The sequence below is a fragment of the Phodopus roborovskii genome, unplaced genomic scaffold, assembly GCF_943737965.1.
Source record: "Phodopus roborovskii unplaced genomic scaffold, PHOROB, whole genome shotgun sequence".
Taxonomy (NCBI): domain Eukaryota; kingdom Metazoa; phylum Chordata; class Mammalia; order Rodentia; family Cricetidae; genus Phodopus; species Phodopus roborovskii.
In genome coordinates this window covers 5,804,098-5,821,356 of record NW_026126558.1, presented here as the reverse complement: position 1 = coordinate 5,821,356, position 17,259 = coordinate 5,804,098, and the positions used below count along the sequence as shown (strand labels likewise).

Sequence of the window (17,259 nt, the reverse complement as noted above, 5' to 3'; positions counted from 1 at the left end):
AAAAGGGAAACCCTATCTCAAAAATCACCGCCCCCCCCCCAAAGAAAAAGACCCAGTTCCAGTGATTGGGCAATATGGAAGCAGGTGACTGCTGACTACCAGTGAACCCAGTAAATGGAGCAGGCAACTAAATACAATCTCAAGGTAATAGTGACCCAAGAGGCTAAAAAGTGAAGTTGTCGAGGCTCAGCAAGAATTGGCTGTTCTTGCAAAGGTCCCAGGTTCTTTCCCCAGCACTAACGTGGCAGCTAACATCCACCTGGAACTTCAGTGCCAAAGGATCTGCCACCTCTGGTCTCTGTAGACACTAGACACACACACAGTACACCCATAAACATAAATTAGTCATTTTTTAAAAGTGAGGTTATAATGAGGCCTCAAGTGAGCAAACAAACAAACAAACAAAAAAACCCAGTCATGATGTACTCACTTTCTGATGTTCATCTCAAGGCACTCCTTGGAGCCGGCTCTCCCGTATACCCCTATTGCCTCACAACAAACAGCCTGCTCTATTGTCCCAGTATGCTCTCTTGCTCTTACAGGGCTTATCTTGTAGCCTCAGGCCATTCATTCTGTCTACCTGTGGTTTTACCAAAGTGCACAGAATACACATACTTCTCAACATGGGCTCTGGTGGGTGTAGGGTCCTACCCAGTCTCTCATCCATACAAAGGTGCTGTATAGGTGAGTGTGTCTGTTACTTTGTAACCCCAGCGTATGGGACATTCTAGAAATGTCTGGCATGTGGTGGAAACTCAATGTTTTTCAATAAAAAATGAATGACTGAAGTTGTTGACCCAGTTAACCTGAACATCACACTTAAGATGGCTGTATGAAACAGACTATGACAGTGTTTCAGGGGCCAGCTCCCATGAGCTCTTACCTTTCTGTTTCTGAGAGAACATCAACTTCAGGTTGAATTTCCAACTCCAGCTGTACCCAATCTCTGTAAGTTAGCTGAGAGACAGAAACATTGAGGATGAAACACAAAACTCACACTGCCTATAAATATTTTAAGATAAATATTTATCTTAAAAACAGATCTGTGTTCTGTCCTGTGATGAAATGGAGAACTGATGTACTGTAGAAACAGAGTAACTGTGTAGAATCTCTGAAGTCCAAACTATCGAAACCAGTATAGTTTTGTTTGTTTGTCTGAGACAGGGTCTCACTCTGTCCTTGAACTTACTGGGGATGGCCAACAAACTTGTGGCAATCCTCCTGCTTCAGTTCCCAAGTGCTGAGATTACATGCATATATTACCACACCTGGCCAAACTGGTCTTAAAAATTAGCATACTATCTACTCTTAATTAACCTGTTCCTGGTTAAATTATTATGTGATAAGAAAAGAAATTATTTTATAGGCTAGGAGTTGGGGGAACAAACCTTCTTATAAACCTTGGTATAAACTGGGCATTTAATCTCAGCACTCAAGGCAAAGGCAGGCATATCTCTGCAAGTTTGAGGCCAGCATGGTCTACTACATAGGGAGTTCCAGGCCAGCCAGGACTACAGTGAGACACTGCCTAAAACAAATCAAACAAGCAAACAAACAGTGCCCCCAAACCTTGATGTACCAATCTTCTTCAAATATTCATGGCATCTTTTTATTTTTCTGAGACAAACTTTCTCTGTATCAATGGCATCTTAAATTTTGTTTTATATATATATATATGTATATATATATATATTCTTATTTTACATATTGATCCCAGTTCCCTCTCCCTTCCTCCCACCCTCCCATCCCACGCTCCCCACTCCACAGGGAGGGTTAATCTAAGGGACCTCTGACAGTGTTTTGGTTTTTCTTATAAAATTCTTAAAGTAATCGCACATACCAGTGTGCCCTAATTTCAAAATGTCACTTTGCATAGAAAAGCCACTCAATGGAACACCCCTCCACACATCCCACTTCGATAAAGTTCAAGGCAGACATGATGTAACCAAGAAGCAAGACTGCAGATGTCCTAAGACATGACAGGGCCCTCTGAAGAGCTGATGGCATGTCCCCCGTCCCTTGTGGGCTTCTGGCTATGCGCTGCTTCCTTTCCTCACACTGGTCTCAGTGCCACACCTTCCCTCATATAGCTAAACCACAAACGTGATAAAATGGTTTTCCCTAACGTAAGCAAACACATTAGGAAATGGTCAATTCGTGTGAATCGTGCCAGGTTCCAGTTGATAGGTGTAAGCCAGAGGCACAGAGACACCAGGAGCCCATGACAGGGCTGTTGTGAAGAGTACCTGCTGGGGGACCAGGCACAGCAAGGTCTCTCTGGAGTGCCCCTTACTGCTTCAGTGTCTGCAGTGATGGTTTCAATTCAACCAAGTATTGCTCTGGCCTCTCAGCAGACATCGAACCCTCTTACACACATGACCAGAGACACAGCTTCTTCCACCTCCCAAGCACACACACACACACACACACACACACACACACACACACACACACACACACACACACAGAGAGAGAGAGAGAGAGAGAGAGAGAGAGAGAGAGAGAGAGAGAGAGAGAGAGCCAGGACATGTGACATACTGGATGACATGGAAACCTACGTAAAATTGCTTCTCCTTCAACAGCTCTTGGAAGCTGTTGCATCTCCACAGGGAGAGTGCAGCACTCTGCCAGTCTGCAGAAGGGAGGTACAAGGGTCTCCAGGAGAGGGAAGCTTCGTGCTTCGCAGAACAAGGTGCTCTGGCCTCTGAGAACAGTCTTAACACAATGAACTGAAACTGAAACAGACAGTGACAAGTCCACAGTGAGAGAAGGGAACAATCACAAGAACACAACCAAAAAACCAACCAGGAGAACTGTCTGTCACCCTCTCAGGGACGCAAATCGGTCCTTATATACACAGCATTTCAGTGAGCGGGGGATGGGGGGGGAGGGTGTGGGCAGGCAAGGCACTACTCCCTGGGGGCTTCTAAGCCCTGGCGTTCTGGTGAAATTTGGGGTGGATGTTTTATTGAGAGGAGAGAGTGCTGGATCTATGCTGTCCTCCACAAGTTAGCTCTGCAGCATTGAGAGAGGCCTGTCTCCCCGAGTGTGGCCAATACTAGTGTATTCATTTAGAACCATACCAACTAGACCAGAAAAATGTCTTACCAGTAACACATTACTAGCATTTCTTGCTTAGGAGGGCTATGAATAGGACTCTCAGCCCCTATTTAGCAAGAACTTGGCTATTCAACTGCCCAGCCTTTGCCCGAGAACATTCTGGGTCTCCAGTCTCCATACAGGCCCTAGGATAAGGTCCCTCAAAGCATAGCTGTAGTGTGGATTCCCTGGATGCTTCTGTTCTGATTTTATTTATCTGGGCAAGGCCTATAACTATAGACTTTTCAAATGTTTCCCCAATGACTCTTTTTATTATTTTATTATTTAGAGACAGGTGTTTATAAAGCCCAGACTGGCTCCAACTCTGATACATAAGCTAAGAATGACCCTGAATTTTTGATTAACTCCTTTTGATCTTCATTTCCCGAGTGCTAGAATTACATTGTGTGCCACATCTGGTTTTATAATGGTGCTGGGGATCAAATTTAGGGCTTTTGGTTGGGCATGCATTCAACTAACTAATCTATGTCAGCAGCCCTACTTTTTAAAGATTTTCATTTTTATTTTGTGTGTGTTTGTGCAAGTGCCCACAGAGGCCAGAAGGACCGGTTGGACTCCTTGGGATTGGAGTTATGGAAGGCATTTCTAGGTGCTGGGATCTAACCTCCAGTCCTTATGATGGAGCAGCAAGTGCTCTTAACTAAGCCACTTTCCGGCCCCCCATTTATTTATTTATATACATTTATTTATCTTGTATATGTATATAAAAGGCATGTGTGGAGGTCAGAGTTGGTTCTTGTAGGACTTGGCTCTCTCCTTCCAACATATAGGTTTCAGGGATTAGACTCAGTTCCCCATACTTAGTAACAAGCATCTTTATCCATGGACCCATAGTCTCTATTTTATATGTGTGTATTTTATTTTATTTGTTTATTTTTAGATCAAATCTAGGTTGGTCTCATATAATCTGAGGCTAGAGGGATGACTTAGTGGTTAAGGTTGCTTGCTGCTGTATTTTTCTTTTTGGGGAGAGGGGAGAGAACAGGGTTTCTCTGTGTAGCCCTGGCTGTCCTGGAACTCCTAGAGACCAGGCTGGCCTCAGACTCAAGAGTTCATCTGCCTCTGCCTCCCAAGTGCTGAGATTAAAGGTGTGTGCCACTATGCTCGGCTATTTCTGCAATATCTTAAGAACCAGAGTAGAGTTCCTAGTCCCCATGTTGGGTGACTCACAACTGCCTGCAACTCCAGCTTAAGAAATTCTGAAGCCCTCCTCTGGCCTAAACTGTACCATCCTCACACAAAATAAATCTTGACAACAAATGAACAAAAAAATTTTCACAAATCCTTTTGCTTTAGCATCTCAAAGATGTTTTCTCTTTATTTCTAATGTGAAGCCTATAGATAAAATCTAATGGTTCATACACAAGAGGTGCTCATCAAAATTCTAGGAGGAGGTTTGAGGCAATAACTTGGTGGTAGGGCACTTGCTTAGTACATATGAGACCCTAAGTTTGATCCCAGAATTAAAACAAACAAACAAACAACAACAACAACAACAAAAAAACCCAAAACATCCAACCAGCCAAACAAAGCTCACAAAACCAAACCAAACCGAGGGATAACTGTGGTTTAAGGAGAAAGACTTTTAATGAATTCTTATCTTTTAACTTACTTGTGCTATGAACATCAGTTATGTATTCAAAGGAGTAGCATTAAAAGCTGTCGTCATAGCCCCAATTTAAACCCAGAAAGAAATGCAACAGTAGTATTAGCATGAAAACCTCCCCAAGCAGACAGTCAGGTTGTCCCAGAGACAGCCGGATATATTGTGCACTCATGCACTGAGATAAACACAAGAAAGCAGCAGAAGCCAGGCACCTTCAGATAAAAAAGCAGGGATCTGAAACACATACCCTTTTGATCAGGCCTGGAGACAAATAGTTGTGCAAGGCAGCATGGGGCTGTGCAGAGAACTTGCATAAACAGTAAGAAATTGCTGCTGTACAGAATCTGCAATGAAGGAAAAGGAAGCTGAATTCACCAAACTGACTTCAGTGTGTTCTAAACTAGATGACCTGAGCATCACTCCTTGACTTAAAGAACTGTTGGACCACCCTGGTTTGAGGCTCTGTGTCTTCTGAAAGGGAAACAAATGTTTCCTCCAAAAGTTCATCTCCACAATTAAAGCAGAGAAATGACAGACACACAATGGCATAAAAGCAAAAGCACAGTCACTGGACATGTCACAAAAGGAATGAAACATACGTTGTCTGATGCTGGAATCAGTCAGGGAACAGGCATTCAATGAATGGCGCAGAGGAAGACTGGTGCAGGCACCTCTAGCTCAGGAGAGCATCTCGTGAAAGAGTCAAGAGCTACAGAAAGAACATGCTCCACATCTTGGTAGAAACCTGTGTCTGTGACTTTGGCCACTAGGGAACCTGACCCATTCCACCACTGTGTGCAGAAGCAAAAGATGACATGTAACAGAGAATGCCTCAAGAAAGAAAGAACTTTCTTGAGGGATCAGGCAATTATAGAATATTCAGGGGTTTTTTTATGGCTTAGTTTATACAAATAGTTAAAGCTTAAAAGTGAGCAAAGATGAGCTGGACAAATATTACTGTAAGCCTGAGTAGATCTTAGGAATTTATAAATCTTTAATTAGTTAATTAATTTCATATGCATTGGTGTTTTGCCTGCATGCATGTCTGTGTGAGAGGGTTTCAGATCCCCTGAACATGAAGTTACAGACACTTGTGAGTTGCCATGTGGGTGATGGGAATTGAACCTAGGTCCTCTGTTAGAGCAACCAGTGTTCTTAACTGCTGAACTATCTCTTTAGCCCTGGAATTTATAAATCTTGAATGTCAAATATACCTCTGGAAGAGCAATCAGTGCTCTTAACCTCTGAGCCATCTCTCCAGCCCATTTGTTACTTTTCAAGAGGAGAAAATAACTGCCAAGGAACTCAGGAATGGCTTACTTCATGCAGAAGAGCAGGGATTCTCTTGTGTGGCAGGTCAGGAGGCTGTTCAAGAACTCCGGGACACAAAGGCTGCCATCAGGTGCATGAACACCTGGATCCACCTCTGGAAGCATGGACCTACACTCGCCCAGATGAACAGCAAGAGCAGCTAATCCCAGTACATGAGGGGTACTCAGGCTTGGGCCCTGAAATAAGGACAAAGTTAATGTCAGTCTGTTCTATAGCTAGAAGGCTCAAAAATCATTGCAAAGCAGAAATTAGCATCAGTCGAGGTTCACGGCAGCTTGAGAAGGGATCTGCATGATGCAGGAGCTTACCTGGTGATAGAGCAGCTGGCAGAGCCGAGTGAGCACTGCAGGGGTAAGCACGTGTCCACAAAGGGTCCTCACGAAAAGGACAGCCCAGGGGCTCTGCCTGCAAACACAGAGAACAAGTTCCTGGCTGGTCATAGCCTTGTACAGTCCTTCCACAATCAGTCCAGGCATGGAGGCCTATAAAAGGGCCAGGGTTCTTCCAAACAGTGGTCTTTACATAACATACACCATCAGTCTTCAATGCAGTCCCTACTCAACAAAGCTCAGCATAGTCATTGTTCTTGGAACACAGCTTGCCCTGCTCGGTCTCAGCACCCTAGAACAATTGGAAATCACCCTTACCTCTCTGGGGGCACAAAGCTAGAGGCCACCATTAGGTTCTGACAGAAAGCTGTGAGCAGGAGATCCACAACCTGGGAAGAGACACAGCACTGTGAGGCTCTGGCCTCTTACAACTGGGAGTGACAGGAAGCTGGCCTATACAAAATGCTGCACTTAATTTTTAATTTATTTTATGTTGTGAACACGTGTGTGTGGAGGCCAGAGGACAACTCTCAGGAGTCAGTTCTCTGCTACCACATCACAGGAAGTGGGGATCAAATTCAGGCTGTCAGGCTTGCGTTTAGAAAGAGCTTCAGTGCAAGTTGGCACCAAATCACTGGACTGAATCAGTGTGTCACCACACAGCTAGAAACGTGAAAGTGCCTAGTGAGAAGATAGGTAGCCCTTGAGGGTAAAGGGCAAGAAGAGTAAATATTATGGGCTTTGGAGTTAAAGACAGCCTTTGCCACACGGGCTTCTTTAAATGAAAAAACAAGCTGGTGAGTACACCTATAATCCCATCACTTGGAATGTGAAGACAGGGAGAGCAGAAATTCAAGTTCAGCCTTGGCCAGCTAGGCTACATGAGATCCTGTCTCAAAAACACTTATAAACAAGAAAGAACATCTTTAGCCACAAACAGGCAAGGGAGGCTGGCCAAGGGTGGCATAGCCAGTGCCTGTGTGCTCAACATCTGATTGCATACCTTTTATATAATCTAACAAGGGGCCACAGCTGGGTTCTAAGGCCTCACAGACATACCACCTGGTCCTGTCTCTGGAGTGTGGGAGTAAGGACACTGAGCTGAATCTTTGATCTCCGGAGGCTGCCGTCATCGCTATTGTGATCCAAAGCAGCATTTAGTCTTTCAGAAATCACAGCCACCCGAGCAGATATAACTGCAAACAGAGAAGCCAGTTATATCAGGAGCAAGCCAGGAAGGAACAACATTTAGAAGTGCTGGCAGGGCCTTGTAGGTTACTAGGTAGCACTGGCTAAGCTGCTACCCCACAAACTGGTGCTGCCTCTGAATGGAAGGACGGGTAGCCAGACTATAGCAGCCACAGCCTGTCTAAGGTATGACACTTCTATCTGTTCAAGCACAAAGCTTCACAGACTGAAGACACTTAGGATCACTGCAAAGGCCTCGGGGACTCAAGCATGCAAACCTCTGTTGCTTTATCAGAGCGTACCTGGCATCCATTCATCATTTGCTTATGCCCTGGAACTCTTCCTAATGCTCCGCAAATGCTACATTCTGAGCTGGATGCAGGGGTGAATGACTATAAATTCTAGCACTTGGGAGGCTGAGATTAAGGCCAGCATGGGCAACAGAGCAGGAGCCCACATGCATGCGCACACACAAAGCAACACACAGCATGTTTATACAAGCAGCCTAGCAAGTTGTACTCTGACGCCTGCACACCTGGCCTGAAGGGTTGTGTCAAAGATCCACAGCCTCAGCAAAGCTGTGCCAATGCACAAGTTGGTTAATGCCTCCCTGTGAGGCTGTCTTGGCTTGTATAAAAATCAATCCACACTAAGGTAAAATCTATCATGTATAGAAATAGATTTGGGGTTTGGATGTGGGTCATCATACAATGAAGGATTCAGAGTTTTTTTTTTTCAATTATTTTTAATATGTGTATGTATGTGTGCTCTGTGTGGGTATGTCCATGTGAGTGATGGTACCTGGAATCCAGAAGAAATGTTGGAGTTACAGGTAAGTTACCTGATGGATGCTGAGAACTAAAACCAACAGATCCTCTATTTAACTATTGAGCCACCTGTCCAAACCTACTTCAAGTGGCCCAATTCAAGCGGTTTTTGTTGTTAGATTCGTCATGTTTTGTTTGTTTCTTTGGTTTTGGTTTTTCAAGACAGGGTTTCTCTGTGTAACAGCCCTAGCTGTCCTGGAACTTGCTCTGTAGACCAGGCTGGCCTCAAACTCACAGAGATCCACCTGCCTCTGCCTCCTCAGTGCTGGGATTAAAGGTGTGCACCACCATCACTCCTCTGTTTTTTAAGGGGAGAAAACTGTACATAAACCAAGTGTACTTTATGGCGTGTGCCATCACCACCAGCAACAGACACTAGACTGGCACATCCAGTAAAACCTGTGATGAATTTACTCTAAATTGTACATCCATTAAAATGAAAACCTAGGAGCACAGCAAGTTTGTTACTGATGTCATGGGCTGCTATGCAAGCTAGTGCTTTGAGTCCCACAGGTGGCCATCATAAGCACAGGTTCTTACTGATCATCTAAGCAGACATAACAAGCACCTTGGAAGTTTCCCTTTTTGTTTATGCTTCTGAACATTTGTGAGACATTCAGTCCAAATGGCCACCTGAGGGACTTCAAAACAATGGCTAGTCTTCAGTTTCCTTCTTCTCTATCATCTGTCTTATTGTAATACAAACAAGATGACCTGCCTCCTGTCTCAGGAGTGTGACGGTACAGTGAGGCTATCCCCATCATTCTGAATCTGCACTTAGTCTAGTCTGTGGGCAGGTTCATTTGGCAAATGCTGAGCTACAGAAATGACGGGCCAATCTCTGTCACTATGGCTGCATGCATGCACCCAGGGCACAAACACTCTACCACACAGCCCCATCCCCTTTCTTACCATCATATTGGGTGGGGTCTGTCATTAAAGCTCTGAGCTCTTCAAGTGCTGCTGTGAGCAGTCCCAGGGGCTGTTCAGCACAGTCAGGCTTAGTCCCTTTTCCTGGGGTGGCATCTGAACCAGGGGAAGACATTAAAAATTAGGTCAAATGGTAATCACACTCAATGGGATTCTTTATTACAAATAGAAAAACCTCATGCACTTGGGGGAAATGCTGATGTGTACTGCTTTGTATGCATAGCACTCAGTCTCTGGGAGGTGTTCCTTTTGATGCTGGATAATGCAAATAATAGCAAAAATAAAACATTGAGACTATAGATGTCACTCAACAGCAGAATATGTTCCTGTAATGTACAAGGCACTAGGTTTAATTCCTAGCTACATACTTTTTTGTCTTTTTGTTTTGTTTTCTGAGACAGGGCTTCTCTGTATAGCTCTAGCTGTTCTGGAACTTGCTCTGTAGACCAGGCTAGCCTCAAACTCACAGAGATCCACCTGCCTCTGCCTCCTGAGTGCTGGGATTAAAGGAGTGTACCACCACCACCCATTATAACATACATTAAAAAAAAAAAAAAAATATATATATATATATATATATATATATATATATATATATATTAGTTTAAGGAGACAGAGAGGAGAGAGAGAGAGAGAGAGAGAGAGAGAGAGAGAGAGAGAGAGAGAGAGAGAGCCTGGAGAAAGCTCAGGAATTAAGAGCACCACCTGCTCTTCCAGAGAACCCAGGCTTTGGCTCACAACAATCTGTAACTCTAGTTTCTGGGAATCTGATGCCCTCTTCTGGCCTCTGAGGGCACCAAACACATACAAGTAAAACACCCATGCATAGAAAATAAAATGAAAAAAGGGGATATATAACTGTGAAAAAAATATATAATGAAAGAACAGCAGCACAGCCCTGGTGATTGGCTGGGGACAGGGTCAGAATCACAGATGCACAACAATTTATTCAATTTCCCAAACTTGTAACATGGCTATCCTCTCTTTATAACAGGAGGTGAAGAAATATGAATACTTAGTGCTGGAGAGAATGTTTAGCCTTTAGCTCATGGCAAGACTAATATTTGCAATAGGCACTGGTTCAAAACCCCTAACACATACACTGTTTTAGTTATATAAAGGAAGGGGACGACATATTTTGAAAGAGAAACAAGAGTCAGTAAGTTGACTCAGAAGGGAAAGGGCCTGTTGTCAAGCTTGAAAGTCTGAGCTAGAGTCCTAGAATCCACAGGGTAGGAGGGAAACAGCTCCTACAAATTGTCTCTGATGTCCATACACATGCTGTGTCACACAGACACACTTTCACATCATCCATGGCCCCTCCAGAACAACGACAGTCTCAGGAGATCAAGAGCTGAAGACAACCAAAGGAATCCCGAGCAAAAAGAACAATGAAGTATCATAGTATCTGTTGAAATTCTATGTGAGCCACAGCAGCAAAAGCAGCATGGTGCTAGCACGAGGAAATCATATATACTGATGGAATAGAGAGCCCAGAAAAAAACAAATCAAACAAACAAACAAAAGAAACCAAGACAAACCCATGCAGCAAAGTTATTCATGTTATCAAGGAGTAATGTCCAGACTATATGAAGTCTATTACACTCCAAAAGAAAAACAATCCAGTCAAGAAATGGGGAAAGGGGGACTAGAGAGATGGCTCAGAGGTTAAGAGCACTGGCTGCTCTTCTAGAGGACCTGAATTCAATTCCCAGCAAGCACAGGGTGGCTCATAACCATCTGCAATGAGATCTGGTGCCCTCTTCTTGTGTGCAGGCATGCATGCAGGCATGTATTCATATATAAATCTTAAAAAAAAAGAAAGAAAGAAAGAAAGGAAGGAAGGAAGGAAGGAAGGAAGGAAGGAAGGAAGGAAGGAAGGAAGAAAAGGGCAAAAGAACTGGAATGGCTGGGCAGTGGTGGAGCATGCATTTAATCCCAGCACCAGGAAGCAGAGGCAGGAGGATTGAGCTCCAGGATAGCCAGGACTACACAAAGAAATCTTGTCTTGGAAAAACAAAAAACAAAGAAACCTAAAATCACAAAACTAAAACCAGAAGTATCATGCACAGCCCAGCTGCACACTCCTGGACATTCATCCAAAGGGGTAAACACACACTGTTCTATCACAGGCTCAGCATAGAAAGGTATCAATGGATGGATGAATAAATTAATATATATATATATATATATACACACACACACACAACAGAGTTTTTGTCTATAATAAATAAAATTGTGTCATTTGCAAGAAAATGGATGGAACTGCACATCATTATGTTAATCAAAATAAGCCAGACTCAGAAAGACAAATATCAACCCAGTGTAGTGGCATGTGCCTATAATCTTAGCACTTAGGAGATCAATGGCCAGCATGAGCTACATTAGATTCTGCCTTAAAAAACAAAAACAAGAGGCTGCAAAGACTGGCTCGCTGGTGAAGGTGCCTCCTGCCAAGCCTGATAACCCAGATTTGACCCCAGGGGTTCAGAAGGTAGGTAGAAAGAAAGAACCCACAATTTGTCCTCTGATTTCCACCTATGTGTTTGGTACACACATCCATAGCCACCCCACCCCTACCCCCACCAATAAGTGTAATTTAAAAAGACATATCACATATTTTCTTTCAAATGTGGCATCTAGATTTTTTTAAAATGCACCAAAGTTAAAATAAGACTCCTTGGGAAGAGACCAATGTGACTGATAGGAGTAGACAAGAGAGAGTAATTGAGTGATATATGATCAAGTACATTATATGTGTATTATATATATATACATTATACATATATGCATACGAGAATGACATAATGAAACCCAGTATTTTGTACAATTGATATAGATTAGTAAAAAAATGTAAACAGAGTGATTGTGATGTGACTCAGTTACTCAGTTGGTAGAGTGCTTGCCCAGCTTGCACAAAGCCTTAGGCTCAATACCAGTACTACCCATAAAAATGGGTATGGCTGGGGGCTGGAAAGATGGCTCAACAGTTAAGAGCTCTGACTGTTCTTGCAGAGGACCCAGGCTCAATTCCCAGTACCCACATGGCAGCTTACAACTGTCTAAAACTCCAGTTCCTGGGCATCTGACACCAATGAACATAAAATAGAAAAAAATAAAGAAAAAATGGGTATGGCTGCACATGCCTAGAATCCCAGCACTTGGGAGCAGGAGGCTCAAAAGTTCAAGGTCCTTCTCAGCTACATAGTGAGTTTAGGGCTAGCCAAGGATACAAGAATCCCTGTTTAAAGTAAGGGAATGAATAAATGATTGAAAACATTAAGTTAAAACAGCAGCTTCTTTTGATGCTCCTCTCACTGTTGTCGTGCTAGCTGTCACAGCCAGATGGCATTGAAGAATGGGACAGAGAGAACACGATAGCCACACACTGTGGGGATGCAGCTCACTGATCACAGCTTCCCAGAGCCAACAAGATCTATCACTGTCCTCCTAGGTACAAAGATCCCAAGCCCAGGGTTGGACAGATGGCTCAGTGGTTGAGAGCACTAGCTGCTGGGTTTGATTTCTAGAACCCACATGGTGGCTCACAACCATCTGTAACTCTAGTTCCAGGAGATCCATCCAACCCTTCTGGCCTCTGAAGACACCAGGCGAACACATGATGCACAGACATACACATAGGCAAGAACACTAACACATGTAAACTTTAAAAAACAAAACAAATAAAAACCCTGCAACCTGCTACAAACCAAATTGTCCAGTTAGAAAATAATCACACCTGACTGTACTATGCTTGAGCTACATTTAAAGATTCCAAATATAGAGGCAGGCTCCTACATCATGCTTCCCAGGAGTTTGGAGGCCTCCAAGACAATAATCATGCCCTGGTAACACACTGTTTAGTCTCCAGATCCCAGGATTAGGCAAAGTCACAGGCCTCCTGCACCTGGGTGAATACAACCCGACCACGGAGGATGCCGATGCAGGAGCTGGTGACAGACTCATGACAGAAATGGAAAGCACAGGAACAGAAGGTGATCAGAGCCTTACTTTCAGGCTGCTTCTCCTCAGCAGTGGCACAGGCTTGGCAGTAGGCATCATATAACGATGAGGGAATCTTATCTGCTCTAGATAAAAAGAAAGCAATGCTGATGTCAACTATGATAGTGTCCAGGTTTCTAATTCTAAAGCCATTGCACCAGTATATTGTATGGTTTTCTGTTTATTACTTTTTTTCAATTCTGGGGATTAAGCCCACTAGGCAAACACTCTACCATAGAGTTACAGCTCTAGTCATTTATTAGTTTTAGAAGAAAACAAATCACATTTATGATTTTAAAAGTATATGATTTTATAACATGTCATGTACTAGCGATAAATACTGAGTGCTAATTTTAATGTTTTATTTTATGTGCATTGGTGTGAAGGTATCAAATCCCCTGGAATTAAAGTTACAGACAGTTGTGAGCTGCCATGTGGGTACTGGGACTTGAACCCAGGTCCTTTGGAAGAACAGCCAGTGCTCTTAATTGCTGAGTCATCTCTCCAGCCTGAGTGCTAATTTAAAAAAAAAAAAAATCAGACTATGCTGGATTCCCAGCTATCAGTCTGGGGGCCCGTTAGCTCCTCCTTGTTCAGGTCACCTATCTCTATGTGTTTCTGCAACCTGGTCTTGTCCTCTCTCTCTGCATCTGGATTCTAGTTTGACTCAGTGTTTAGGTATGGGTGTTTGCTTCTGTTTCTAACAGGTACTAGATGAGGGCTCCATGATGGTGGATAAGTTAGTTGTTGATCTCACTATACGGGAAGGGCATTTATGGTAGCCTTTCCACGTTTGCTGACTCAGGCCCCCTGAATATGGGTCTCAGCCAGAAGGACTGAGAAGTCTAACGGACCTCAGTCAGTGGAACCAGGATGTATTTCTGGTGTACAAAAGGACCTTGCGGACACATCCCCCATGGAGGGATACTCCCTTAACCTAGAGATAGGAGAGAAGTCCTAGTCTCTACTTCAAATGATTTGACAGATCTACATGACCCCAGCTGGATGGCACTGCCCTACATGTGGAATTGGGGTGGGGGGATGGGAGGGGAAAAGGAATAAAGCAGCTGTCTAACAGTAATTCACAAAGCTGAGTCCATAGCCAAAGTCATGATTCTGCAAATGTCAGCAGAAAAATGTTTTTATACCACTTTCTGCCAAACTTCAACAGAGTAGGAACTTTGATTCAACAAATAGTTCCAGCAAACAGAAAGAGATTACCCAGTTCATTTTATAAGATGCTAAAAGCTGCCAAGATACATATGAGAGAACTAGACAGTGGCATAAAACCCATTTTGTTTTATATATTAACTACATTAAATTCAGTTCAAGCCAGATATGGTAATCCCAGGCCTGTAATCCCAGGCCTTAGGAGGCATGTAGGAAGGTTAGCCTGGGCTACATGGAAAGACCTGTTTCAAAACAAATAAAACCAGGTGTAGTAGGGCAAACCTATAATCTCTAAACTTGGGGGGGGGGGTGTAAGAGAATGGTGAGTTCAGAATCAACCGTAGCTGTTTAATAAGTTCAAGCGTGGACTACATGAGACTGTTTCAAAAGACAGCAACAGATGAGTGGCTTGTGGGCTTTGGTGAAAACACAGAATTTCATACATTTTCATGTTATCCTTCCACAAAGGTTATAATAATTTTTTTTCTATATCATTTCAACTTTAGTATATAGCCAACTGAAGTAAATAATCACGGACACTATTTAATTGTTTTAAAGTGGTCTACAGAGTGAGTTCCAGGACAGCCAGGGCTACACAGAGTAACCCTGTCTCAAAAAAAACAAAAACTAAATAAATAAGTGAACTAGTAAAAATAAAGGCCAGGGTGATGGCACATGCTTTAATCCCAGCACTCAGGAGGCAGGTGCATGTCTGAGCTCCAGAGCTACTTGGTGATGCCCTATTTCAAATAAGTAAAAAGATGATAATACATAAATAAAAAGAATTTCTTCTTCTTCTTTTTTTTTTTTTTTTTTTTTTTTTGTTTGGTTTTTTTGAGATAGGGTTTCTCTGTGTAGCCCTGGCTATCCTGGAATTGCTCTGTAGACCAGGCTAGCCTCAAACTCAGAGATCCATCCGTCTCTACCTCCGAGTGCTGGGATCAAAGGTGTGAACTACTACTGCCCACCTGGAGCCAATATCATATGAATAAAACACACATGTGGTAAATTTATCTACAAAAGAACTCAAATTCTTTGCCCTAGGAACACTCATTGGAAAAAATTAAAACAAGGAAAACCCATTGGACACAGAGCATCCTCTGTGCAAGCTCTTGCTTACCTCTTCAGGGTCTCTATAAAGGCCACCCGGGAGTCAGGAACCTCTGGGAGCTGTGAAAAGAGCAATCATGTGAGCAGCAGCAGGCAGGGAACGTATCTCCCAGAGGTGAGGGGCGTGTACTCACCACTCTCGGTGTGAGCAGGGCGGGGAGGAAATGCGACAGGTAGTAGGGCCTCCTGAATATGCTGTGGTACAGAAAGGCAGACACACTATAATGAGCACAGGAAGAGGGAGGATTCTTCCATCAAGTCACTCACAACCCAGGCGCTCTCATTCCAAGGTTTTCATTTTTGTTTTCTTTCATTTCAGTTTTCAAAACAGAGTCTGATGCAGCCCCAGTTGGTGTCAAACTCACTGTGGCAAAAATCCTGAACTGCTGTTCTACCTGCCTCCATCCCTCAGGTACTGAGATCACATGTGGGTACCACCAGACATGGCTGAACTTTAATATTGACCATGTGGGTCTTTTGTTTTGTTTTGTTTTGAGGCAGCATCTCACTGTGTATCCCTGGCTGGCCCGAACCCCAGAGATCTGCTTGCCTATGCCTCCGGAGTGCTAGGATTAAAGGTGCGAACTACCACACCTGGGCTTGATCATGTTTTTAACTCTTTTTTTCCTCCTTCACTGTTGCGATGCATCTTGCAAAGGCACCCTGCGTGACCAACAAGCCTATGGTCCATGAGATCTGAACCATGTTTAGTCTCCCCAGGACTGGTCATGGAACCCAGATTAATATAAGGCTATGAGGGTTGCAATGAGGCCACCATGAGCTTTCTGCTTGGAAACAATCTCAAAACCCCATGAGTTTGATAGTAATCAAAATTCAAGATAATCAAGAATCACAATGAATTCAATAAGGCTACTCAGTTCCCTAGGCTGGGTCTACACTGGTCACCCCATAAGCACTAACTAAAAATCTGTTGCTAAACTGTGGGTCAATAATCCTTCCTTCCCACATGGGCTTCAGATAGGTACCATCTATTGCCTATTTTAGAGAGTGAGGGTGCCATATGCCGTCATAGAAGTGAAAACAATCTTGACACAGTGGAATATGTCTTTAATCTTAGTACAAGAGACAAAAGCAGGCAATGAGTTCAAAGCCAGCCTGGTCTGCATAAAGAGTTTCAAACCAGCCAAAGCTACACAATGAAACTCTGTCTCAAAACAAAAATAACAACAACAAAAAAGTAAAAGACAGAGGCCCACGCTCACTCTATGCCACCTCAAGCCCTCACCTTTGACACAGCATCCACACTGACTCCTGTCTCCCATGATAGAATAGGATACCTTCATCCCCATGTGATCTTGTGATCAAAGTGGGACAGACTTCAAGAATCCCAGTAAACTAATGGCAGCAGGGCCATGTCTGGATATGCTGTAGCCAGCAGATGCTCTACAGCAGCCTCCTCCTACCTGGCCTCCATGACAGGCATTGGGATCTTCCCTGTTTGTTCAAACACCACGATGGCCTTCTCGACATCTTGGATTGCTTGGCTCTGAGGCTACTTCCATACAGGGAGAGATTGAGAAAGAATGAAGACTTAAGAGCAAATAAGCAAGCATAGAAACCTGGCTGTTCCTCGCTGCCATGACTTTCTGGATATTTTAGAGGTAAAAGGTGAAATGGGCACCAA

General features: G+C 43.5%; 1 protein-coding gene across 1 annotated transcript in view; it reads right to left on the bottom strand.

Annotated features, from left to right (window-relative positions):
- Nucleotides 1-17,259, bottom strand: part of Fanca (FA complementation group A) — a 54,179-nt gene that overhangs the window by 14,081 nt on the left and 22,839 nt on the right. The window contains exons 18-29 of the mRNA XM_051201601.1: nucleotides 17,039-17,127; nucleotides 15,749-15,809; nucleotides 15,625-15,674; nucleotides 13,344-13,420; nucleotides 9,315-9,428; nucleotides 7,447-7,583; nucleotides 6,706-6,776; nucleotides 6,367-6,463; nucleotides 6,047-6,234; nucleotides 4,974-5,070; nucleotides 2,559-2,735; nucleotides 884-957 (exon numbers count right to left, since the gene is read on the bottom strand). Coding sequence (XP_051057558.1) covers nucleotides 884-957; nucleotides 2,559-2,735; nucleotides 4,974-5,070; nucleotides 6,047-6,234; nucleotides 6,367-6,463; nucleotides 6,706-6,776; nucleotides 7,447-7,583; nucleotides 9,315-9,428; nucleotides 13,344-13,420; nucleotides 15,625-15,674; nucleotides 15,749-15,809; nucleotides 17,039-17,127 — 1,232 coding nt within the window. The remainder of the gene's footprint in view (nucleotides 1-883; nucleotides 958-2,558; nucleotides 2,736-4,973; nucleotides 5,071-6,046; nucleotides 6,235-6,366; nucleotides 6,464-6,705; nucleotides 6,777-7,446; nucleotides 7,584-9,314; nucleotides 9,429-13,343; nucleotides 13,421-15,624; nucleotides 15,675-15,748; nucleotides 15,810-17,038; nucleotides 17,128-17,259) is intronic.